Raw genomic sequence first — 26,464 nt, 5'->3', positions numbered from 1 at the left:
GCTTCTCTCTTGTCCTGCCATTCTACCCTCACATCCCTTCCAAGTACTCGGTGAAAAAACGAGGTTGTTACTCTGACTCCAATTGAACTTGTACTCCTTTCTCCAGTTGCCTCGCTATCTTGTCTAATGGGCGCGAATATAGATTTGAAATTGGCTCTGGGGCAAACAAAGTACCGCCTGAATGGGTGCAAAAGTGTGGGAAAATCATCGGATGGATGGGAATGAAAGTTTTTTTTTTCTTCTGGAGAAAGTATGGATGCGAAGGAGTTTGAGTGATCGAGTGCTGAGAAATAGAGGACTATGATGCTTTCGACATGATTAATGGAATTTTCATGAGAAAGTTTTCCATTTCGAATAAAAACAGAACCGAATTGTGTAGGTATTTGGCTCTAATCGGTGTGGTGACGATTGAATCGAACGAATGCGGCAAAGGACATGGCGTTTACTCAGCAGTATGGCCCGGAACAATTGCAATTGTATAACGTTGTCGAACGTTGATAATCATATTGATCTGCTCCTTGGGACAAGAACTCTTATTGAGTTGTACGATTTTCAAATGACGTTGATAAATGAATGGGTTAGTTTCCTCTGTAAGCTGGGAGTCTCTCTAATGGAAAATCAAAGGAGGGCACTAGCGAATTTTAGGAGAAAATACATTGAATGGCCAAAAAGAATGGATTTAATTTGGTTTGTTAAACAGCTGAGCTGCTACATTACTTAAAATTATTCAGATGATAAATATCCCTGATATACGGGCAACTTCGTTACATTGCAAGTCAGCTTGGGGTATTAATAATTCTCTCTAGATTACGATTGCTAAGATTTTAAGTGGGCGAAAAGCTGACAAGGCAGATGATTTCATCCGCTCAGACTTCACCTGCTGAACGAGCTAATGTTGGCCGACAGCACCCCCAGCCAACTGCTTCGTGGAATAAGGGAGCTGGGTGGGGATAAGCTCGGCTCAGACTTATTGAAGTCCCTCTGGCTGCAACGGCTCTCGGAAAGCACCTCCTCGGGATCACTGAACGGTGTTGTCCGCACAGTCAACAAAGTTCACGCAGTGTAACCACGCCGCGTGGTCGCAGATGTCTGTAGAGACACACATCGGGAATTCGACAAATTAAAGACAATGGTGATGACACTCGCGGACGCTGTCTTCAGGCTTACGGCGACTGTAGGTACCTTGTGTTTGGGAGATAGATCTTGATCGCAGTCACGGTCAAGGTCTGCTTTCCGAAATGGACGTTCGGGTTGTCGCAAGCCGGGATCCTCATCGGCCCCGACAATTTGCTGGTACCACTGTGAATTCGGAACTCAAGTGACTTAATGTACCACCGGATGCAATTTCAATATAATAAAAAACTAGGTCCTCTGGGTGCCTCGGCGACGGTTACACGAAGCGCAGTACCACGTCGCCTTCCGATAATCGACCCTCGACGTTGCTTTCTGGTCGACACGGGCGCAGAGGAGAGGTGTAGGAAGCGTCCAAACACGTTGATACTCCTCTCCCATTCGCACTATAGGCAGCTATGGGCAGGTGAACGTGTCTTGGATTGCGCCGAACGTATTGGTAGCGATTCATTTAGGCGGGTATTAGCACTACCATTTTAGGCCCAGACTTTCTGTGTCACTACGGATTATTGGTGACCCTGCAGAACAAAGCTTTGGTAGCCCAGACAACTTCTTTAAGGTCGTTAGGAAAATTTTACACCTGCACAAACGACACTCTTTGCGTTGTTTTCGAGAACTTTGTCGACAATCGCATTCGCGCACTCCTCCGAAAATATCGCGGCATCACTACTGAAAGTAGTTTCTCTCAGCGAGTTAAGCATGGCTTGAAAGACCACATCAACACTCACGGCATCCCAATCTTCTCAAAGGTGTGTTCTCTAGCTCCCCAGAAGCTTGCTGTTGCAAGGAAAGAGTGTGACGATCTTATAAAACAAGGTATTTGCAGACCCTCCAATAGCTGTTGGTCATCTCCACTACATTTTGTCCCTAAGCCAAACGGCGAATGGAGGTAACAAGCGCGTGAATGCTCAGACAATTCCCGATTGGTACCGAATTCCACTCATTTATGACTTTGTGCATTCACACAAACTGACGTGTTTTACGACCTTGAGTCCGGGCAAGGCATACCTCCAAATCCTTGCTTTCGGACTTTTCAAGTTCACCAGGATGACTTTTGGCTTATCTGACGCTGCGCAGACATTTCAGAGATTCATCAACTCTGTCCTACCAAAATTAAACTTCTGTTTCGTTTGCATGGATTATGTTTTGGTCGCCTCTTCTTCTAAATCTGAGCATTTGACCATCTCGAGTGCATTTGTCAACGTCTCCTTGAGGTTGGGATTGTTCTAAACGTTAAAAGATGCAAATTCCTTCAGAAGCAGGTGAAATTTCTCGGCCACATGAGTATCCCTCACGGAATTGAACTAGACCCAGACAAGGTTCAACCGATACCAACGACAATGAAGGATCTGCGTCGTTTCTTGGGCATGTTATACTTACATCGTCGTTTCTTGCCCAAGGCCGTTCATCACCAAGTGATACTCAATGCTCAATTGTCTGGATCCAAAACCAAAGACTCCCGCGAGGTTGCGTGGTCTACTCATGCCGTCTAGGCGTTTGAAATGGTCAAACAACAGCTTGTTGATGCAACCCTATTGGCATTTCCCGCGATGCCCGCGGCAATTTGAAACCGTTTTGGTCCCGCACTCGCCATTCCCATAACCCCATCCAATTTCTCTCTTCTTCCATCAACTTTGCTGATTCCACCACAACAATCCAACAAGCCAACTCCCCACAACAATCCTACGACCTCCCTTGTTTCTTCCTTCCACCCCTCTTCTTGACCGAACCAGGTTCGGTTATCGGTCGCGAGCGTCTACCCTTAATTGATACTATCACTGCCTTATATGTACCTCCTCATGCTTCGGAGTTTGCATCCTCGCATAACTTATTGAAGTGTTCAATTTTACTTCTAGAGATCTTTCCTCGCATTTATTTATCAATTGTGCAACTCTTTAGACTATTACACATACAAAGGTGGAACTGTGAAACCCCACCCATGCGGTGAATTACGTTGCCGCACGTTCAAATTAACGGGGGCGGAGGGCTCCCCATACACATAAAAGAGGGGTGTAATTTGTTTGCACCGTATATACCTATATGGGGTATCAAATGAGAGGCCTCGATTAGTACTTTCTAAAATAGGTATTAGTTTTGATATTGGTTGCAAATGGGAGGAGTGCGGGGGTGCAAAATTGGTCAATAACTTTTAAAAAGCTACTCAACCGAAAAATCTGAAAAAAAATTGTGCCGGTCCATACACATGGGTCAAGCAGTAGACTGCAGGATAGACTGCCGCGGAATACCGCTTTTTGGGAGCCAAGTTATCTCTCTCGAAGTTGATGTGGTGCTCTCCGGATCGTTAGTGAGTAGTGATAGCCACTCCCTGTAGGAGGTGATATTTATTGACATATTATTGACAAACTGTTACGGATCTAGACCGCAGATTCCAAAAACTCCCCATAGGGTGTTATGCGAACCGCCCCCATTAGATAGTTTGCAGTCGGGGTGTTCGAACATAGTATCACAGATACCTGGTCGCCTCAGTGAGTAAGCCTCATTTACCGTGCTAACGGGTGGAGGGGGGGCTATGACATGAGGGACCTCCTAATCCCTGCACAATCGTATGAGTACACAAGACAAAAAAAAAACTAAAAACAAACAAGCGGGACCGCGTACCATGCACAAACTGGCCAATTAAGCGGTGGTTCATCTCCGTAATACTTAGAGCCAGGCCAAAAAGAGAGAAGCTGAGGGGTCAAACAGTGGAGTCACTGCGAAGATCACTACCAACAAAAGTCCCTGGTGAAAAAGCAGCGACGAATAAAAGTACGTCTGGGATCCCCATATCAGACGTGAGAAAGGAGACAGATCTCAGTGGAGCGGGTGCCAAATGGTATCTGCGGTAGCTAAAGGCCAACCTGAAATCAGAAAAGACCGTTAAGATGGCTCAGGCCAGACCTAAGCCATTCGACCTTATCGTCATGAAGATATGTGAGGGATGGAATACGGAGCTCATTCTCATGGGTTGACGCCTTTGACTAAGTCCTATACTCGTTGACTGTGCGACAGAGGACACTGCGGACTTGCTCAGGGGGATAAAATATCAAGAGCACAAAAGGTGACGGTCGACCTTCCCAAAGTCTCACCCTATGAAAACAGGGAAGCTCATACACCTCCTCATCACTCAAATTATGGATCTTCACACACGGTTATGGTGAATTTTTAGAAGCACGGAGGAGGGCAAAGACAAACTTCTCATGATCGGTAAACAACCGATCCCTGCAGGTGATTAAACATCGTAACAGTCTCACCAATTACAGATTTGGTAACATGCATGTGTACATGCACAGGGAGAAACAAAGAAAGAATACTTCGGAGGATACATGAAGTAGAAAGCCTCCCAGGATTTGCGAAAGAATCGCGGAGGCCATAGAGACTGAAAGAACAGGACTGAGTCGGGAAGTGGACCTGCTGCTCACAAAAGTTGGACGACCTTGAATTAGATTTTGTAGAGATCAAGTCGGGTAGAGAAACGTAAGGAAATACCATGTGGGCGGAGGACGGCAGTCCTCTTACATGGGAGAGAGCACGCATCATTCTCAAAAGAAGATTAAGATACATATGTCTTTCAAAGTCTCTAAATGGGCACTTTGTGCCTGTCCAAGTCTCATTGGAAGACAGAGGAGGAAGTCGAAAGGCTGTCGTGATATCAAAATAATTTCCAGGAGACGACACCCGGATCCCGGAGTAAGGCGCTAAGACTTCTTCTAGGCTGCGACGCCAACCCCCACCATGAGGTCCGGGGAAGCAGCGACATTAATGGCAGATATGAGTACCTTCTGGAATTCATCCTATTAAGTTAGAAATACATAATGCAGGGAACCTATCAGCATTCGTGAGCAGCACCAAAGGAGATTTAACTCTGCCGAAAATTCTGACGGCGGCTTGGTCCAGAATTGGAGGTTTTCTGAAGGGTCTTTTCTGACAGATCACAGAATAATTAGATATATTATAATAAGGAATCCCAGGAGAACAGACTAGGATTTCTATACGTGACACCTGAGTGACAATTTGGTCCACCTGTAAATGGAGCGGTGACATCAGAAGAGCTAGAAACAGTGGTGTGAGGCATCAACAGAGTCGTCGTTGATGCCTATGGGGCCAGCTGTCCGACTAAGATAGTCAAGTTATCAAGGGACGTTTGTCATCAGAATGAGAAAGGAGGTAAATACAAGCCTCTTCAACCGGACGAAACAAACCGGGGACTGGCAGAGGTACAAAAGGACACTGACGGCGTATAGCAACGCGATCAGGGAGACAAAACGAAATAGTTTCAAGGAATTGTGTGAAGAAAAAAAAACAATCCGCAGAAGCATCCAGGCTATATAAAGCCATAGTCAAAGACAAGGTAATATCTTCTGCCTGTCTGGAGAAGGAAAATGGGACATTTATCGAAAATAAGGAGAACAGGATACATCTAGTTTTTACAACTCATTTCTCGGGGTCCTAACCCACGACAGAAGGCAAAAGCATTCTGCCTGACACCCCGATAACGGATAGAAGGGGCAAAAAGGTGAATTGGATACTAGCGAAAGAGGTATGCCCAGGAGCTAGGGTAAGGTTGATCACCTTGGGGGGAACTTTTAAACCACTGAAATCACCAGGAGTAGATGCCATTTTCTCAGCACTAATCCAGAGGGGCCTAAAAATCATCTTAGAATCTCCCCTAAGAGGGGTAAGCGCAGCATAGCTTTGGGATATATACCAAGTTCATGGAGGCGGGGAGGATCTTTTTCACCCTAAATCTCACAGATCAACTTGCTTGGCATCGTTCGTACTTAAGACGGTAGAAAAGGCTATAGAAAATTATATTAGAACTAATGTTCTAATACGCAATCTCCTACATTCATGTCAGGCGGCTTGCCAGGCAGGAAGGTCAACCGAAGCTGCTCTGTATGTGGAAACGAACCAAGCAGCTTTTGGATATCGAAGGAGCGTTCGATAACTCATCGCACACAGAGATACGAGATGCTTTAATCCGTAGGGAGTGGGAAACACCATGGATTTCTGCATGGGCAGAATATTACGCAAGTTGAAGTACAACAGGTACCAAATTCCATTGTCACTAGCACTACTCAAGGTTGTCCATAAGGTGGGGTATCATCACCATTAATATGGAGCATGGTAGTTGATGAAGCCCCTTTTTTTATGGGTGAAGGTGGAAATCTTAAAAAGATATTGCGCCAGGTTGCAGCAGTTTGTGGGATTCTCAATCACTAAAACCACCCCTACTTCTCCGGCCATATCCTCGCGGGACCACCGTTTAAACCAACACAACTAATTAAATCACGCGTCCGTGGCGCTTTTCAGGCTCGTTGCAGGTCCAGTAGTTTTCCTTGCATTACAGTTACTGTTGCGTTTATCGCACTCTAATTTGCTGCGGACCTCAGCATCTCCTTCACGAAATTATGGAATCCAACAACTGCATTGAGGGCGTCGTTTAACCTCCCTCTTTCATTTGCGAATCTCAGACAAGGGAACATAACATACTCTGGGTCCTCGGGTGTAGCGGCGCATTCGGGACAGTCTGCGAACTCATCCAATCCGAAGCGATGCAAGTACTTCCTATATCTGTGGCGCGGCATTCGAAATTTATTTCGAATGTCGCGGATGCGGGCGGGTAGATGGCGCGGAACTCCACTCGCTTTAGAACTCGTTTAGAACTCGCCACGGGAGTGGAGAATTAGCGGTGAGTAAGTGCCGTTGGTTGGGACAGAGAAGACCGCACGGAAATAAGCCGGTTTTCTGTCTCTAACCGCGGCGAGTAACGCTCATAAAATTCAGATGGAAAATTTTGCCAAAGAAATTAGTTAAAAATACAGTGTTTTAGAAAATTGGCGAGTTATTTATTTTTTTTTCTCGGTCTGTGCTAGCGAGCGTCCGCTTCGGTCGTGTTATCCACTTTGTTCGTGCGGTCATTTGTGGGTGCGGCCTGCCGTGTCGGAACAAATTCGCCGCGTTTTCATTATAAACTCACCGCGTGTTCATTGCTCCTACTCCTACTTTTCGTTACTAAAAATGTCGTTCGACAGCAAAGACGCGGCAGGCCCATCGGACCCGCAAGTGACCGCCCTCGCCGTACGCGTTCCTCCATTTTGGCGGCGGAACCCGGAGCTGTGGTTCGTACATTTGGAAGTGCAGTTCCAAATGTCCGGCATCACATCGGACGCGACCCGCTTCAACTACGCGGTGGTCGGCCTGGTCGAAGAGTCCATTCTTATGGTGTCCGACGTAGTGAAGTCGGCATCATACACGCAGCTCAAGAGTGAGTTGATCAGGCGCCTGTTGGCAAGCGAGTCGGCAAAATTAGATCACTTGCTGGCGGGTTTAACATTGGGTGATCGAACTCCCAGCCAATTGCTTCGCGAAATGAGGCAATTGGGTGGGAGCAAGATTGACGATGACCTGATCAAGTCGCTCTGGCTACGACGGCTCCCGGAGTGCCAGATCGCGAGCTCGCTCGCGGTCTGCCACACGAAAAGGGCGTTCGGGTAGCAGGTCGTCAAGACAGCCTGCGGACAAAGGTATTTGCTGGTACCATCTGAGATTCGGAGATAAAGCGACAAGATGTACGCTACCTTGTAAATTCGCGCCTACCGCAAAAAACTAGGTCCTCGGGGGGTCTTGGCGATGGCCACCCAGATCGCAGCGCCACGTCGCCTAACTATTTTCGACCCCCTCAGCAGGCGCAACTACCTCGTCGACACGGGTGCGAAGGTTTCGGTTCTTCCCGTACCCCGGCATCATAAACTTTACCCACAGCTCCTCAAACTGGCGGCAGCAAATGCCTCCCGCATCAATAAATACGGGTACAGGCAAGTGGATGTGAGTCTTGGCTTGCGTAGGACGTTTTCGTGGCGTTTCATCCAGGCGGATGTCAGCTTCCCCATATTAGGCGCAGACTTCTTGTTTCACTATGGGTTGCTGGTGGACTTGCAAAATAAGTCCCTTATAGACCCCACGACCAACCTTAATTCGTCCGGCCAAATGGTATCTCACGCTGACAATAACCTTTCCGTTCTTTTGGAAGACATCACCGACTCTCGTGTTCGGACACTCCTCCAAAAGTACAGCCAGATTACTACCGAGTGTAGTCTCTCGAAACCAGTGAAGCACAATGTGCAGCACCACATTAATACTACTGGTTCCCCGATTTTCTCGAAGGTGCGTCCACTACCACCCCAGAAACTGGCTATTGCGCGGAAAGAATTTGAACAACTTGTTCAACAGGGTATCTGCAGGCCCTCAAACAGCTGTTGGTCTTCCCCATTACATATGGTCCCTAAGCCTAATGGCGAATGGCGCCCCTGTGGGGATTACAGAAGGCTAAATGCACAGACTGTTCCTGACCGATATCCAACTCCACTCATCCACGACTTTGCGCATCACCTCGCGAATTGCCGCGTCTTTTCGACCTTGGACTTAGCCAAGGCTTACCACCAAATCCCAGTAGCTCCTGAAGACATTCCAAAGACGGCAATATGCACACCCTTTGGACTCTTCGAGTTCACCCGAATGACTTTCGGATTGTGCAATGCGGCGCAAACCTTTCAAAGGTTCATTCACACAGTCCTGCGAAACTTCGATTTCTGTTTCGTGTATTTGGATGATGTTTTGGTCGCTTCTTCCACTGAGTCTGAGCACTTAGCCCATCTCGAGTGCTTTTTTCAACGTCTCCTTGAGGCCGGTTTAGTCCTAAACGTTGAGAAATGCAAATTCCTTCAAAAACAAGTGAGATTCCTCGGCCACTCCATTTCCCCTGAAGGAATACAGCCCGACCCAGACAAGGTGCAAGCAATTACAAGCTTCCCGCGTCGGAAGACAGTGAGGGAGTTGAAGAGATTCTTGAGCATGCTAAACTTCTACCGTCGTTTCCTGCCCAAGGCCGCCCACCACCAGTCCGTTTTGAACACGTACTTGTCTGGCCCCAAAACAAAAGACACACGAGAGATTGTGTGGTCTGAAGAGGCTGTCCGCGCGTTCAATAAATCCCGACAGCAACTGGCTGACGCTACACTCTTGGCATTTCCTCTGCAAGATGCACCTCTAGCCGTTTTTGTTGATGCCTCTGACATCGCAGTAGGTGCTGTCCTTCACTAAAAGGTGGATCAAGTTTGGCAGCCGTTGAGCTTCTTCTCGAAACAGTTGAATCCCGCTCAACGGAACTACAGTACCTACGATCGCGAACTGCTCGCCGCGTACCTGAGCATCAAATACTTCCGTTTCTCCCTAGAAGGCAGGCCATTCACAGTGTTCACGGACCATAAGCCTCTCACATATGCTTTGAAACAAAAGCCCGACAAAGCGTCCTCTCGTCAGCTTCGACACCTGAGCTTCATAAGCCAGTTTACGTCAGACATCCAGCACGTGTCCGGCAAGGACAACATAGTTGCTGACGCTTTGTCTCGTGTCTCCGAGGTTAACATCCCCGCCTCACTCGATTTCTCGGCTATTGCCAAGGCGCAGCAGGATAACGTAGCACTTCAGAGCCTCAAATCCAACCCCAAATACAAATTTCGGGAGTTGCCCATCTTCGGCTCAAACCTCTCGCTCTGCTCCGAAGATTCGGAAAAGGGACCTCGGCCACATTTCGCAAGGAAGTGTTCCACGCAGTTCACGACTTGGCGCATCCCAGCATCAGGACAACAAACCGGTTAGTCACCGGAAAATACTTCTGGCCCTCCATGAACAAGGATATCAATTCCTGGGCCAGAGAGTGCATCGCATGCCAAAAGTGTAAAGTCTGCAGGCATGTAAGGAAAGAAGTGGGCTCATTCCCCCGCACTACTAAGCGTTTCCACACGATACACCTCGACATAGTAGGGCCTTTGCGAGACTCGCACGGTTACAAGTATTGCCTCACAATCATCGACAGGTTCACTCGGTGGCCTGAGGCAATACCTCTGAAAGACATTACGGCGCAATCTTGTGCCGAAGCCCTCTGTCGAGAGTGGATACCTCGCTTTGACGTCCCTACAGTGGTCATCACTGACCAGGGAATGCAATTTGAATCCACCCTTTTCTCAGGAGTTAGGCAAACTCCTGGGTTTTAAACGCCAGCGGACTACTGCATACCACCCGCAATCTAATGGGATGCTAGAACGTTGGCACCGGACGCTGAAAGCCGCCATTATGGCACGCGACGACCCGTCCTGGACTCAAGTCTTGCCTCTCGTCCTACTCGGCCTACGTACAACCCGCCGAGAGGAATTTGCTCCACCGTGTCCCGTAAGGAACTGCGTTAGGTGATAGTTTAACTTTCCATGTTTGGAAGCATTCCTCAATACACGGGATCAGTGTGTGGGTCCAGCGGCCTTTTTTGGAATTATCCCACCGTTGCTGCCACCTCATGTGCAGCTCATTCCTAGTGACCTTTTGGAAACTCGCAGCCACTTCGGCCGGATTCGCCCTCTTTCTCCGGTAGAAACAGTGTCCCTCATTCGCTAGAAGATCCAAGGAAATCACCCCCGCGATGACACACAAAGTCTCACCTGATACCGTCCTATATCCACTACATATCCTCAACACGATTGGTCGGTTCCTGGATTTACCCTTCCCTGGTTCACGGTGTTATCCAGTACGCACGCACATACAGGAGCCGCGTACAGCAGGATTAAATTTTGGCGCTCCAATATTAGGCATCATCCTTGATAGAAATCAGCAAGCCTTTGCTGCCTTTTCGCGAGCATAGCCCTGGTGCCCCTTGAAGCTCAACTTGGCATCGATCATTATCCCTAGGTATCTGACGATTGATTTTGACACGACGTCGTGATTACCAACCCGCATTTTAACAGTGTTGTTTTTCCCACCATTGGTAATAAGGTCCGCCTCTCTTATATCTACCGCCAGATTCAATTTCACCATTTGGAGCCATGCTTTGATGATGTGAATGATTTCGCTTGCATACGTGATGAACCCCTAGAAGAGCTAACAAATTCTGGAATGCGGTTCCAGGGTTATACTGATGCATGTGTATCCGTGGAGCAACAAGAACCTGTTCTACGGCATCCCTAGAGGTCCTTCTGGGATTGACGGCTCTCCATCTGCATGTATTCTGATATTCTTTCTAGGCGGTATCCCGAATTACTGATACCAAGGTATAACGTGACAACGAGGTTCCACTTCGATTAGAAGTTTGACACACGTTGGGCAAATATACCAGCACAGCAGCAGACGGCCCTTAAGTTCATCCTAGTAGTAATATGGGTTTCAATATCAAACATCATACTGAGAAATTTGGTGGAAATCCTGTTATTATTAACAAAGTTACTGTAGGTCAAATTGATCTCTTTTGCATCTAATTACTACCCTCTAAGAGATAAAATTCTGTTTCCAAGTTTAGTTGGCGTGTTATCTTCCGTTCGTGCGATATCCTGATGATTGTTTGTTTTTCAGGTTACTGTGTGGATCCACACGTCGGTATAAGGACACGTGAAGTTTTGTTAAATGACATGTGTTGGAATGAAGTGTGATTTTGGTCATAAGCAGAAAGTTAAGTCGATAAATCTAGTCAGTGATTGCACTTAGATTGGAGAGGTTACCAACCCTAAGACTTTCTCCAAAAGCAGCAGGGTGTTTTCGGTAGTCGTAAATTTATTCCTGGTTAACCTGTATAACGCTCATCTATATTTTGGGCGAGTATACTGAAATATGAATGACACTCTTTCTTTTTTAAATATTCCTTCTAAATTCGCACATTTTTGAAGCTCTTCCAACATGAAATTCATACCCCACGCTTCACTGAACATCCTCCGGATTCTGTTCAATCGCGAGGATAATTTCCATCTGTTATTTATGTTCCGCCTTTGCAAAGGTAATAGAAAATCATAGATGTCTACTCCAGCATCGGGAGAATCCAGCAGGAGTCTCATCTAGGAATCCTGCAAAGTCACTAAGGGATGCTTTTCTCCCCCCATGCAAAATGGAGCATGGCGGATTACAGCTTCCCAAAAGAATGGTGAGCACCAGAATACGCGATTCGTTGTGGCTTTTTTTGAATTACTGTAGTTGTGATGCTGCCTTAAAAATTCCCTCGGTGAACATGGTTCATTCGCACGTGATTTAATTTACATATTGAGATGAATGTTGTGAGCGCCATATTCGTTATTATGTTATTTGGTTATATTTTTGCCTTTGCTGGTACAGTTCCCGTCCTGGTGGTTCGTTTCTAACACTTCTAGCCAGGGCGGGTTCAAATGGAATGCGTCGTCGTATGTCAGGACTGTGTGTTCATTACTGAGCGCACATGTCCTTTTAAATTATTCAATTTTGAAGGAGAAAGGACGGGAATAGGAACTGTGGTATGGAGTCAACTTATTACATGTTAATATGTAACCGAATGTCTGTGACTTCTATAATTTACGTACAGAGTAATATAACGATTTTTTGCATTCCCAGATGAATAATGAATGCGATTTTTGGATGAAGGGCAATTCCAGATGGGTGAATGGCTCGATGTTCATACAGGACGAGATGTAATTTGCTTGAACTGCGTATGAATTCGGTAGCTGCCTACGTTCAATTTCAGACCTGTCTAGCTCCCTTCGCTTTATTTTTGGTTATGGTTCGATTGGTGGAAAGGACCCACCTTTCCTATGCAAACAAATACTTTGAGCCACCAGAAACAAAGGGAGGTCCTGAAAAGTATCTGAAACCACGCAGTTCACTTCAGGTTCTACATTTGCCCCTTCCTGGCTCAAGGCTCAAGTGTTCACATTCACCTCCTAGATTTGCATCCCCAAACGCATATACGAATCCTTGCATCCAAAGCTACCCCCTCTCAAACCAAGTAAGTTCTCCCAGCCTCACGCATAACGCAAACAACAGAGATTAAAACGAGACGAATCTTATTCCTTATGCATGCGAAGAATACTTCCCCGTAACGAACCTAATTACAACGAACTTAATTCGGTTTCACAGTGAATATACTTCCATTACTGAAATCCTACTTTCCTTGCAAGTCCTGGGAGTGAATTGCGACTATAGAAATTGGAATAATGGTTTCAACAATTCAGATAATTCATAGAATTTCAAATTAATAAATTGTCTTAGCGTAGACGTCGTTTATTGTAGTAGATGTTTGCATGCATAGATACCTTCCTGTGCCGTCTCGGGTTATGATTGGATTATCCTATCAAGCCATGGAGCGTTCTGCATCTGTCTGTGAGGAGGAAAATGAAAATTGATGAAGTTGAAACTTGACGAGCAATGAAGAGGACATGGTTCTTCGGTGAAGACGAAAATTGCAAGAAAATGGATTTAGTGGCGAAAACTTTTCAATTCAATTTAAGAGTTAGAATTCAATCAAGCGAAATCTTGAAACTTAAGATGAGTTGTAGGACTAATGGAGGTGAGCCTATTTCCTGATAGTATTCGCTGATGCTCCTTTTAAGGAAAGTCCTCATTTACAACCAAATTATAGATTTTGATTTGCCAATGGATGTATTGCCTTTTTCAATGGTCATTCTTAAATCGGTTCTATCGCTCGTTGCTAAGCCTTGGCAACATTAATTTAACAAGGGAATCTGAGCAACGCCCTTTGATGGTTATAACTTGGTGACTTGGTCCTTCATATAGGAATTAGTCACACTTCTTCTTTCTGATGTTTGGCCTGTTAACTTGTCTTGTCGTCAACGATCCTTAACGGATCGCTTACGATACGGGAGTGGCATCCTCGAAGTGCCGAGCAAGTAGTTCTGACGCCCTAGCTGGCAAAATACCTGCATCCTAGGTAGTAGCCTCGAGAAAGGTTCTCGGTGAAGAGCAAACTGCAAATGACCGATACACGTCGGGAACACTGGGAGTCCCCGAAGCCGGTGACAAGTCCTTGTCGATGTCGTTGGGGTGATGTGAGCCCCTTCAGGACCCTGGTCGAATAGTGTGCATTGAACGCGTTGCCCCGAGTGTGCGCTGATCCGCCAGTGAGTTTCGGGATCAGCTAATAGTAGGTCAGGCCTCAGGGAGCTGAGGTAGGGGCTTTGACCTCAAGGATATACCCGTTCCTGACTATTGCGACCCACTCATTTGCTCACGATACGCTGGTAAAAAACTTAAATGGTGAACAAAATCAAAACAAATGAGGAAATAGTGGAAATGGAGAGTGAGTGTTCTTACGCAGCACGAAAATGCGCCGCTCGCCCCGGCGCCCAGCGAAGGACGCAATAAAGGCTGAAATACCCGGCGACCTGCAACAAAGACAGGAACCCAGATAGTACCACACAGTGCTATAATTGCGAACACAGTGGAAACTGCTGAAACTAACCAAATGGTTTCGAGTATAAGCCGAGTGGGAGGGCTGTCGACTACTCTGGAGCAAGCTGAAGAGGAAAGACTTGTTCAGAAACGCGCGACAGTTGTGAACCGCATGCGATCTACGACGTTCCTCCAGAAATATGTCAGCAAAGGAGGAGGAGGACCTCCTGGACAGAATTTCTCATTATAGACGGACATGGAGAGTAAAAGAAAATCCACGGGAAGTAGAAACAACCGCGCCTCCCAATGAGAATACTACGAGTACCAAACGGATCGCAGACGAAAGCAGGAAGGGACATCTGAATAAGACTTCACCCACGTACTCTCCAGACCTTAAAAGAAGAAGGTGCATCATTAGATAAACCTCTGATTAAAATTAAGGCGGACACGAAGGACGGAGCACCAAAATGAAAAGATGGGAAGACGAAGGAGGGCTAGACCACCAGCTCTGCTTATTAGGCCAATTTATGGCAAGACTTTTTCGGAAGTCCCTCAGCGAAATCTGTTACAAGATCAAACTCGAAGATAGCGGAGCAAAATCTCATTCGTAAAACGAAGGGTGGTGGAGTCCTACTCGAACTTGGCCGAGGACAACAAATAAAGTTACGTTTTATGAAGCAGTCAAGGGGCTTTTGGGAGAGAAAGCTTTGATTTTCACCCTATAACCCATATGGCCTCTGGAAATTCGAGACCATTTAACCCGAATGTCCGGAGGTAACCAATGTCCGAATTGGTATCACCTCTGCAAACTCCCGAGGTTATAAACTTGGAAGTGGTGGTGGAATTTGCTGAGTAATACAGGAGGAAGCTTCTAAACAGCAGGAAAATCAGAATTTGTTAGTTAGTATGTAGGATACGAATCCTGGGTGACCTGACAGAAGGGCAACATGATGCAAACGCCGTCAGGCAAGCTTTAAAGCGAACATCTGGAATGAAAAGGTAAACTGCGTCCTATGCAGGGACCTTGGCGCGTCTGATGAGAATGCTACGCAGACTGCGGACTCGGGGCAGTATCCAGTCTTCAGAGCAGAACTTGAAAGAGCTAGGACGGGGTCAACATTATTCGCATCCTACAAATCAATATGCACCGGAGTGCAACCGCTTACGAATTGCTAGCGTAGTTTGCTGCGGAGAACAAAGATGATTTAGTGCTCATCAGTGAGCAGTACCGAAATAAGAACCCAGGTTCATGGCTTGATGCTTTGGAGGACGCTATCTTGGGCAGGGATGGGCTTCCGGGGGATCCTGGTCGGGGGTGACTTCAATGCCAAAGCACTTGAATGAAGCATGGACCAATTCTTGAGCCATATCGGAAAGTGGTTAAGACAGGAAGCCGGCTTAAGAGCTAGCAGGCCGGATATCGCTATAATCTGCAAAGATATAGATGAAATCACGACGAAGGAGAAGGTTCACGAAGCGTTGGAGAAGCAGTTCAGTCTTCCCAGACTACAAGAGTCAGCGGTGAAAACGCCTTAGCAACAAATAGCAGATGATACAAATCAACCTTAATCACTGTAAGACGGCGTAGGATCTACTCTCGCAAACCATTCACGAGAAAAACATGTGGCCCTAATAAGTGAGAAATATCGTAACCACGATGGTAGCATGTGGGTGAAAGACCAAAGGAGCCAAGCAGCGCTATGGGCTTATGGAGAACAAGCCTTCGAGGAAATAATGGAGCACCCGGCGGTGGGTTTCATCAGAGCGAAGATGAAAGGTGTGTACATCTACAGCTGCAATGCTCCACCCAGCGCTACACTCGCCGAATATGAGCAGATGCTTGCCATCCTGTCTTTGGATGCAAGAGGATGTTGGCCGATCATAATAGTAGGCGACTTTAATGCGTGGGCTCTTGAATGGGGCAGCCAGACAACTAATGTGATGGGACGTGTTTTCCTCGAAGCACTCGCGGAGCTAGACGTGGTATTGGGGCCTCGTATACTTTCAGGTGAAGGGGTATGGGGCCTATAGTGACATACGTGAGTGCCACTTTAGCCAGTAGAGTCGCTGGGTATGTCAATGAGGACTATACTCACAGGTAATCTGCATAGAAATCAAGGGGGGATCGAGCTCGAAAATGACTTCTCGCAGAATTCCGGGTGATATGCTCGACTGGACAACGAAAGCTTTCGAGGGAGATACGTTTTCCATAGCGCTCAAGTCCGACATATTTCTAAATGGTGCGACTAGGGAAAAAGCCATCCAAATTCCCTGATGGGTGTTGGAAGCATGCGATGCTACTATGTTCAGAAGGGTATTGCTCCCTAATAGGAAATCCCAAGGTTGCGAGCCGCATGTTTCCGGGCAAGGAGACTTTGCCAGAGGCTCAGGGGAAAGCCAGGTGGCGACGGTCGGGAGGAGGTACACAGGCAACTGCATGGCCGCCTAAAAGAAGGCATTTGGAGGAGGAAAAAGAACTGCTTCAAACAGCTGTGTGACCATGCCGATATAAACCCTTGGGGTGAGGCCTACAGAGTGGTAATGACCTAGCTGTGTTTGTTACAGCAAAAGACCCAAAAGATGTGGAGGTCTACGCGACGGAAACAGTGAGAGCGGTAAAGTCCTGGCTAGGAAGAGCCGGACTGACTTTGGCGGACGCGAAATCGGAAGCGATCTTAACAAAAAACCGCAGGAAAAAAATTTGAAAGTGGAGGTCGGTGGATACACGGTCTTATCAAACACCTGGGAGTGATAATTGACACTAAATTAAGCTTTAGGGAACACCTATAACATACACGCCAAATGACTGATGGCTTTGAGGGTTTGCAGTTCTATTAGAACCACATCAGATGAGGCAGTATTGGTAGCGGCATGATCCCTGTCGACATTCTGGCTAAAGAAATAAGTGTGCTGTACCATGCAAGACGTACGGAGGGCCACACAGAGCTCCGAAATACGGCAAGGACAGAGTTGCATGATCTCTGGCAACGCAGATGGGAAGAGTCTACGAAGGGTCGGTGGACGCACAGGCTCATTCCCAACATTACGGGGTGGTTTGAGCGAAAACATGAGGAAACCAACTACCACATTTCCCAGTTTCTCACGGAACACTGTGGTTGTTACAGGTAGTATCTGCACCGCTTTGGGTTGGATAATTCTCCGAATTGTCCTAGATGCGTTGGCTTACCAGAGGATCCAGAGCATGTGATTTTTCACTGCTGAAGATTTGCGATGGAGAGGAGGAATCTGAACTAAATGTTAGGCAGGAGCGTGAGCCCGGAGAACTTAGTTGCGGAGAAGCTGAAGTCTGAGGAGAACTGGCTTACGGTTTGGTTCGCAATCATGCAAATACAGGAAGAGTTGCTGAAGGAACGAAGAAGGAGGAAGTAGGAGAAGGATGAGCGCCTAAAGGCAAAGCTACCCCGCGAGGTAATACCTAAATGGCCCTGAACACAGACTTTTTCATACATATCTGCCCGAGTGACTCCGTGCTAGTGCGAGCGAGCTCGGGTGTCCAGGCTCCTACTTTTACTGCTGAGGTTCCTTCCTTCTTGGGGAGTTTGGCTTTTTTGGGAAAATTTTTCGCTTGTGGGCTAATCCTTGAGATTTCTCTTTCCTTCTATTCCGCCGTTGAGGTGTTAGACCTATCCTGAACCTTGTGGGGGCCAAATCTGGTTCCAGGCTCTCCTTGAGGTAGCGCAAATACCTTGGCTGCACTGCTTGACTTCAAAGCTTCTAATATTTACTGGAGGACCAAAAACAGTGTGGATATCCTCTATTCCACAAAAGGATTCAACAAGGATTTACATATATTAAAGTACTTACTTTTGCGGATAAAATTTATTCTCCAGCAAAACAGTTGTCAACCCTCATGAAATATTCAGTCGGCATAATTAGGCTCAACTCTTTTTTGAAAGGATTTTGAAGGTGAATTAAAATAATTAAATTTGAATTAGCACTAAACCGCTTAATCTGCTGGTGAAACTGCTTTCTCTTGATAAAACCGCTCCAGGCACAAACGTGGCACTCTACGTAAATCCCCCGCTTTTCAGGAAGTTCGCGTAAGCCGCAAATGTGTTTTGAATCAATAAATAATAACTGGAATAACTCACCGAGCTTTTAGTGGCTTTAAATAAACAATATTTCCATAAGCGTAATGCCACTTCGGTTCCAATCCGACTCCATTTTGACGTTGCATTTAGGGCCACGTATTTCAGCAACTATGTTTGATGTCAACTATGCATTTGTGTTATTTCATCGTTTTTCCATTTTATGGACATTTTTGTGACTTTTCACTTCATTTTTTCAATTTCCCTTACAGGACGATGCGGTCGGAACAGTCCTTGCGAGCAATTGTGCTACGAAATCCATTATGGGATGTACGAATGTGGATGTACCGAAGGTTTCGAGTTGGATAAAAATGGATACAGTTGCCAAGGTGAGTTTGCATTTTAATCTGTATCTCGTGTTGAGGAAGGACGCGTTATGTACCTGGCGCGAATGCATTTCAATCCATCTGATGCAACGTATGGATGCATCGGAATTTGATCAGCGCGACATATAAAAACCACTTTACAGGCTGGGAGGAACTACTCTCTTACTTTGTTGACTGTTCGAAAAAGCACGGATGACATATCTTGGAGAATTCTGACAGCGTGGAATTGTATCTAAAATCTGCATGACTTTGGCTATTGGATTTGGTTTAAGTCCATCAAAACTTAGTGTGGGGCCATAAGTTCTCGACGTAGTCTTTAATAACCACAAGACCCTTACGACGTACGTCTAACATACGTCTCCTGGGAAACGGAGCTTCATGTCCTTATAACGAAGATCCCGACCCTTCTTTGCATATTGAAATAGCCTCATCAGATATTTTTCTTATACTTTACGTGAGCAAAAACGAATGAGTGCTTGGCATTCCCGCATAAACGTCCCCCTTCATTCGGGCTAGTACCAACCCACCTTGTTAAGCCGAAAACCTGTCGCTTCATAAAGGATCTGAAATATGTATATTGCCTTCTTAGACTCACAGGAAAAGGGGGTAGTCCACTAGTAGATATTGCCGGTAGTGCGCAACCCAATCGATTGTACTTCATTTCAATGTTCAATACATTGAACAGATTGCAAGGTATCAACTACACTTAGCTGAGGACGAAAAGGACGAGTGATCCCCACCGTGCCATTAAGCTCAAATCAGCCCACAGTGTTTACCTCGTCATAGTCGTTTTCTGCTTAGTTATTCCACCAGCAATGACGATGATGGTGCGGCGTGCCGAGAGATGATGATGCTGAAGCGGGAAAGTAGTCCGTGGAGGACTCTTCGGCTGTCAGGAAGACGAAGTACTTGGGATCTGCTCTTAAAGTTGTTGCAAATGGACTTCGATTCCCGACATTGCTACCGTTGCCAGCTACGCCAGCATTTATTTATGCAGACTGAAGGCAATTCGTTATTGACAGACAAAACACTTTGCCAGTATCTATGGTATTCCCTTACTCAATACTTTCCACGTTTCGTAATGTTTTTTGCCAGATGGAACTGAATGAATTAAATGAAGGTTAAGGATAGCGAGCGCATGGTGGATATGTAGTGAATGGTGGATGAAGACAGCTCTGACAGGGTACTTGGGTTCATGTCAATCTTGGAAATGTTTTCGAAATGAGTTGAGTTGTGAGGGGGTGTCTTGAAAGTAGGGCTGAAAAAAAAACTGTTGATGTCGATGTTGGAATCGGGATTTGTTATCCACACAAACCTGGTGCAATGAAATCATGCAATATTGATTAGGGATTGAGTAAACTGAAGTGCAGTGTAGGGAGCATGCTAATACGGATGGAAAAGGAAAATTTTCCCCGAGCATAGAGTTTCCTCGGGGGCATAAAATATGAATTCGAAAAAATAAAAAAAGGATAATATGGAGCTCCAGTTAATCTTTACCAAGGCCTCGTTTTTGCCATGATATTCGGAGGAAACCATTCCCTTCAAACCAGTCAATGGGTCCCTTATATTGTAATCTACTGAATAGTAAAGGAGGAGGAGGACTTTAGTGGCAGGACAAACGCATAGTTGAACAAAGGGTGCTCAGATTTTAGGATTAGTTAACCCGACTTAATATTGATTATTGCTTTTGAGCCTAATTCAGGCATCATATAAAGACCCTCGCCTTATTGTATTACACAATGGTGACCTAAGAGAACCTTTACGATGGAACACTGAATATCTAAGACCTATCAATTGAACAGCAGCTCAGTCGAATAGACATCCTGGAATATTTCAATAACAAAAGGTCTCGCTCACTATAAATGTAAATTCAAGCTAGAAGACCTAAATGGGATTACGCCGGACATTAGCCCTTGATAAGCGTTGGGTTTTTGGCTTGCAGTTTCCTTGATTCAACAATCACATCTTCCACTTCAAAAAGCGCAAGAGTGCCTTAGTGGCAGATTGAGTCTGTCCTTTCTTAGGTTTCCAGCCACAAGACCCGGACTCTGTTTGGTGTTCTTCCGTAACACCGACTGAATCGTTAGTGAACTCAGAACCAATCTTATCTACGCAACTTGCGATGCATCGGAAATCAAAGCAGTCTCCGACATGAGAAAGAAAGAAATTGCAACTCTACGAAAGAACTGCCTCAGACTTCTTGGTATTGCTCAGCGTACAAGAGACCAAGATGAGGTAGCCCTTAGATAAGGATCCCGTGAAGAACTCCCCCGCGAAATTAACAGGTGGAAAACACGCTGTTTGTAGGAGCTAATCAGTGATATTAACTGGGATTCATGGTTGGTTGGTTACTAAAAAGCTCGGTGCTCATCAACGACACTGTTCTATCAGTGACGACGGAAAAATTGTGTAGGCACTTTTCCTGTCCACCCATCCAAGGTGCCGCTGTCGATGAGGGGAGAGTACTGACGAATGGGCGGCACGCTCAAGGTCACTCTCCTCTGAGTTCCCGGGCATAGGAACATAGAGAGGAATGAGCGGGCTGACGGATTGGCCAGGCAAGGCTCTGCTCTTGGCAGTCCCCCGGCGAATACAGTCGGTGTTCCGCTGGCGGCTACAACTCGCATTGCCGAAGCTGCGGAGAAGGAAGGGAAACCCTCATGCACTTTTTCTGCGATTGCCCAGTTCAGATTGCACATGACACTGGGCAAACCATTCTTTGGGGACCTCAGCGAGATTTCTAGCTCCAGGGTCGGAGAGCTGCTTTCCTTCGTGAATGCTACGGGCTGGCTCTGGAGATCCGAGCCGGCTGCACTCTGTTTCCTTGTTCCTATAATAACAGTCACGGGCTTAGGAGTTTGTGGCATCAAAACGGCGCACCAAAGAGCTAATTGGGCTCCTCGGAGCGGCCACTGATACCTACCTACCTACCTACTGACGAATGCCCACTTTTCACTGAAAAGGAACTCAAAGAAATGATGTTTTCCATAAATAACTAAGAAGAACTGGGACCTGATCGTATTCCCAGCGAAGTGCACTTGCTTTCAAGTATAAGCCAGAATAGCTACTCAGCGGACTCAATATAAATTTGATGACGGATGTTTTACCTCCCGCTGGAAAGTTGCGAGATTCGTGCGAATAAAAAAAGGCAAAAGAGACCCCAAGGCGCCATCTGCACACCGTCCTAACAGTACGGGAGATTCAACGTGGAAATTGCTTGAGAAGCTCATCAACCCAAGAATGACTGACGCAATAATTGCTGCGGAAGACTTCTCAGACTTCTCACCAAAACAATATGAGGAAGTTGTCTAAGCGGTGAAACTGGCCGAGGCATACAGTAGCAGCCATCAATGACTGATGTTCCTTGTAACACTCGATGTAAAAGTAGCCTCCAATTCCGCGAGCGGGTGCGCAAATTCCATTCTAGCTTTTGCGGATACTGAGGGTCTAACAAAAGGAGGGTGGCCTGCTTTACGAGACACGGAAGGTCAGTGCAGAATGAAGGTTACATCGAATCGACCCTCGGCACCAACTTTTGAAACGCCTCATATGATAGTGTGCTGTGGCTTGAGATGCCTGACGAGTAGTGTCTGGTCGAATTCGCTGATGATGTTGCTGCACTAATTGCCGACCGCATGGACGAATAAGCTCATCGCACATAGGGAATTGTTACCTGACGGGTTAGCACGTGGATAGTTGAGCAAGGATTCTCCCTAACTGTGGAAGAAAAATCGAAATAGTTGGCCTGAGAGGGTCTCCAAAGTTATCTCTATTTAGGTTGGTGAAACATAGTTTTGACGAAGCCTGCGGTAAAATGCCTCACTTTCATGATAGACACGAAGATTCACTTCCTCGCGCTGATTCCAAACACTGGAGGCAAGGCTGCGACAAGAATGCCTGCGATTTTCTGGCTGATGGTTAATATAGGAGGTCCCTTATGTACCAAGCGCCGTGTACTGATGAGGGCGCTTCAATCCGTCCTTTTTGACGCTTCTGAAGTATGAGCTGACGTCGTCAGTAAGGAGATATATCGAAAGTGCCTAGCACAAAAACAACGACAGCAGTGACAGCAGGAGTTACACCGATCGCCCTTCATGCGGCAGAGGGAGGCCCTATATACCAAAGAAAAAGTGATGGAAATAAGGAAGCCGTCACTTGTGAAGAGGAAGCAATCCTGGGAAAGATAGTTGAGGGGTAACCGTGATTCAATCGAAATCACGGTAAGGTTGTCTACCATCTAATGCAGTTACCCAGCGGACACGAGGATTTCCAGTTTTACTTGCGGGAAATAGCAAGCATGCAGTGGATGCAACACCTTTTTTTGGGGGGTAACACCATCGCCATTACCATTGCTTGTCCGCGGAAGGATGTGAAGTAACAGTGACTCCGGATACCATAATCGTGCAGCTGAGTGGCATATTGCACACAAGGCGCATTATTAAGGCGAAAAAGAGGGAAATAGATAGGTGAAACGCCTGGATTGCTGAGGCTTCCTGAATCCCGGCCTTGTGCTCCAGCACTGAATAGGCCCGGCCAGAGGTCTTGTCAAACGGGCCAGGGCTAATATCCTAAACTCAATTGGCACTGGCCGATAGTCTGTCTGAAACAGGAGCCCGGCACTTCGGGTTCCCCTCCCTACGCGGTTTTGTGCACAACAAAGGTTTTATGTAAAAAACCTTATTAAAACCCGTTTGCTGTCTGTCGTTCCGCTTTTTTGTTATGGCCAGGGTGTGAGATTTCTACCCACTAAAACCATCACCGGCTTACCTCCCCCTCCAGTGGAACCACCATTAAGTATAATATTACATCACGGGGCCAAGTTAATTCACTTTAGCTAGATCTTCTTTCTTTTATACGCGGCGTTAGTAACCACGACTCTCTCACTATTTCCACTTTTTGCAGTTGATCCAGGATCGAGGACGTCGCCAACCAGCAAAAACCAGCGGTACTATTTCACCTAGAGTTTCCTCTAGATCTGTCCTTTCTCCAAGAATCTCAGACATTTGAACAATACGTGCGTGTTGGGACCCTCCTTATCCGTATCGAATCTTCCCGTGCTTTCTCTCCAGTAATTCCCCGTGGTAGGTATCAACTTTTATATCCAACGACCATTTTTGAGTGGACTCATCGTTGTTGCTATCTGCTTATAGATCTCCCCCTTTCACGTTATATATGTTCGTCATCTGGTATCATTCCGGAGATGGTGAATACCGCATCATCTAAGATGATCTTGAAGGCAGAACAAACACTTAGGGCTCTTCTTTTGTAGAACGCATTCGGTTTATGTACGTTACAGAAAACATGCAGCGCCATATCCCAAACTGGGACTACGTACAGTAAAGTGGAGCTCACTACTCTGGCTATGAGCAACTTACAGGTAGACTACTCGCTCATACATTAGGCCTCATTCTTGTTAAAGTCATGAGTACAGCTGGGCATCTTCGAGATGCTTTCTGACTGCAACCCATAACTGTGGTCTCCTTCGGAACCGGAATATCACAGACCCCTGCGGAACGTCCCCGTAAAATAAAGCTCGTTAAATTAGCCATCGGTTTCATATCTCCCTTCATGCCAGTAGCTATCAATAATAGCATTTTTGGTCTAGACAGTAACCAACCTGATGACAACAACGGTTGATTTGGCTTTACGGAAGCCATACTATCAACCTGAAAAGTTTACCTCACTTTCAACAATCGGCACTCCGCCCTCCCCCCTCCATAGCACCGAGAAGACATATAGGTCTATAGTAGAAGGCTTCATGCGACCGACCGCTTCCATACGGCAAGGAATATCCACCCGGACATCCATGCTATGAAAGCCTAAGCGAACATGTTTGATGTAGATTCCACGGCGAGCTTAAGGGCCCTATTCAAACCCGGGCGTATCTTTAGTAGATGTCTCTGGGTATTGCAGGAATTGTTGTCGGATTTAGAGATCTCTGAAAGTTGGAAGCACACCCCTTTGCTGACTTCCGGATGATTTCCAATAAGAGCGTGACTCGTGATTTGTGGTTTCGACGGGCTCAACACAATTCTACTGCGCTCTGCCACGAATCTACGTTCGTTTCCAAGCAGAGTTTAAAACGTACCCTCTGCTTAGCTGGATAGCCAGCTTCAGGTTTTTACCGGCTTCCTTATATGCGTGCTCTTTCCACAGGTATCGATCCACCATCCTCTCAGCCTGGCGAGAAGGTTGGCCAGCTCACCACTCCATCAGTAGTTGGGTTTTCTAGGGGGGTATGACGGAGTCTAGCCACACTAACCAGAACTATATCCAACTGCTCAAAGCTTCTAATATACTTTAGCCGTTTGTGTTAGTCTCACTGCTTCTCCATTCGAAGACCACGCAATCACCTTAGCTTATGACACCCCCTCCGTAGGTCGGCAATTTCTGCCGTCCACCAGTATATAGAAGGCTTGTCCAGTATATAGAAGACTTGGAGCCCCTCTGGGGCATGGAACCCTCACACGCCTGCTCCATGAGCTTTGATGAACTTCCCGATGTTCACCCTCGCGACATTCCACAGGCAGCGGAAGCGTCGCGTCGGTGCTTGCCGGCGAGTAGCGTCAACCATTTCGAACACGATGTACTGGTGATCACTTTCCAAGAAGTCTTCTAGGACTCGCCACCCGTCCACTGATGATGCCAGAAATTCCGACACAAAAGTGATGTCAGGAATGTTTTCTTCGCAGTCTGGGAGGACCGAAACGTTTTCGTGGTTCCGGTGCTTAAAACTACGAGCCCGGTTCGTACTGCCATTTCGAGAATCGAAGACGAAGACGAGGCAGACCCTGCCTAAGATGGAGCTTTTAGGGATATCGAATTGGTGGACCTCGGCGCAAAACCGGGATGTCTGGAGCTCCTTATTAAGGCAGGCCTAGACCGGATACCGGTTGTTGCGCCGTTGATGATGATGATGATGATTTCCAGAATCCGTTTTCATCTGGAGTCTGACAGAAGCATGTCCCATTCAAGGGCCCTAGCATTAAAATCACCGCCTACCAGGATTCGTTCCTCCGTGCTCGAAACGCCGTCCTCCAGAGCATCAACCCGCGTCGAAAGTCCAGCATAGTCCCGTTCAGCGTCAGATAAAAAACATTATCCCCAAACAGCGTATCTAGACAAACCCGTTCCCTCGGCCTTCATCAAGAACACGAAGTCGAACGTGGTCCCGAACCCAGATGGCAGCAATGCCCGATAAGTCGAGATGCTATGAGGCCGGGTCCTTGTTTCGGTATTGGTCGCTCCAAGCCCTTGGTATATATCCCAGTGCTACGCTCTCCCTTACCGCCCTTAGAAGAGACTCTATGACGATTTCTAGGCCTCTCTGGAGTAGTGCTGGGAAAATACCATCTACTCCGGGCGATTTCAGTCGTTTAAAAGTTCCCACTGTCAACTTTAGCCTTCTGGATACGTAGTGAAGAGGTAAAGTGGGAGGAGTACAAAGGTGAACACAAATACCTCTAACGAACTCGCTCCAACGGTTCGATTGAAAAACTGATGCTCAATCAATTCATCTATCTGCCGTCAATACATCTAAACCGAATATTCAATTAAGGATACCTTTCAAATGGATATCCTCTTACTAATTTCATTCCAGATAATTCATAGAAAATCTAGGTCAGATCTACCCGTGTTGAAATTGCTACATCGCTTTCAAAGGTGCAAGTCATTGGAAGGACATTCTCAAAAATGTTCAGGGTT

At 46.5% G+C, this 26,464-nt stretch overlaps 1 protein-coding gene across 1 annotated transcript in view; it reads left to right on the top strand.

Annotated features, from left to right (window-relative positions):
• LOC119646408 (pikachurin) overlaps positions 1-26,464 on the top strand; it is a 590,540-nt gene that overhangs the window by 204,444 nt on the left and 359,632 nt on the right. Inside the window, exon 2 of the mRNA XM_038046853.1 lies at positions 18,647-18,763. Coding sequence (XP_037902781.1) covers positions 18,647-18,763 — 117 coding nt within the window. The remainder of the gene's footprint in view (positions 1-18,646; positions 18,764-26,464) is intronic.

This window comes from Hermetia illucens, chromosome 1, assembly GCF_905115235.1.
Source record: "Hermetia illucens chromosome 1, iHerIll2.2.curated.20191125, whole genome shotgun sequence".
Lineage (NCBI taxonomy): Eukaryota > Metazoa > Arthropoda > Insecta > Diptera > Stratiomyidae > Hermetia > Hermetia illucens.
This window is presented reverse-complemented; position numbering and strand designations above follow the sequence as displayed.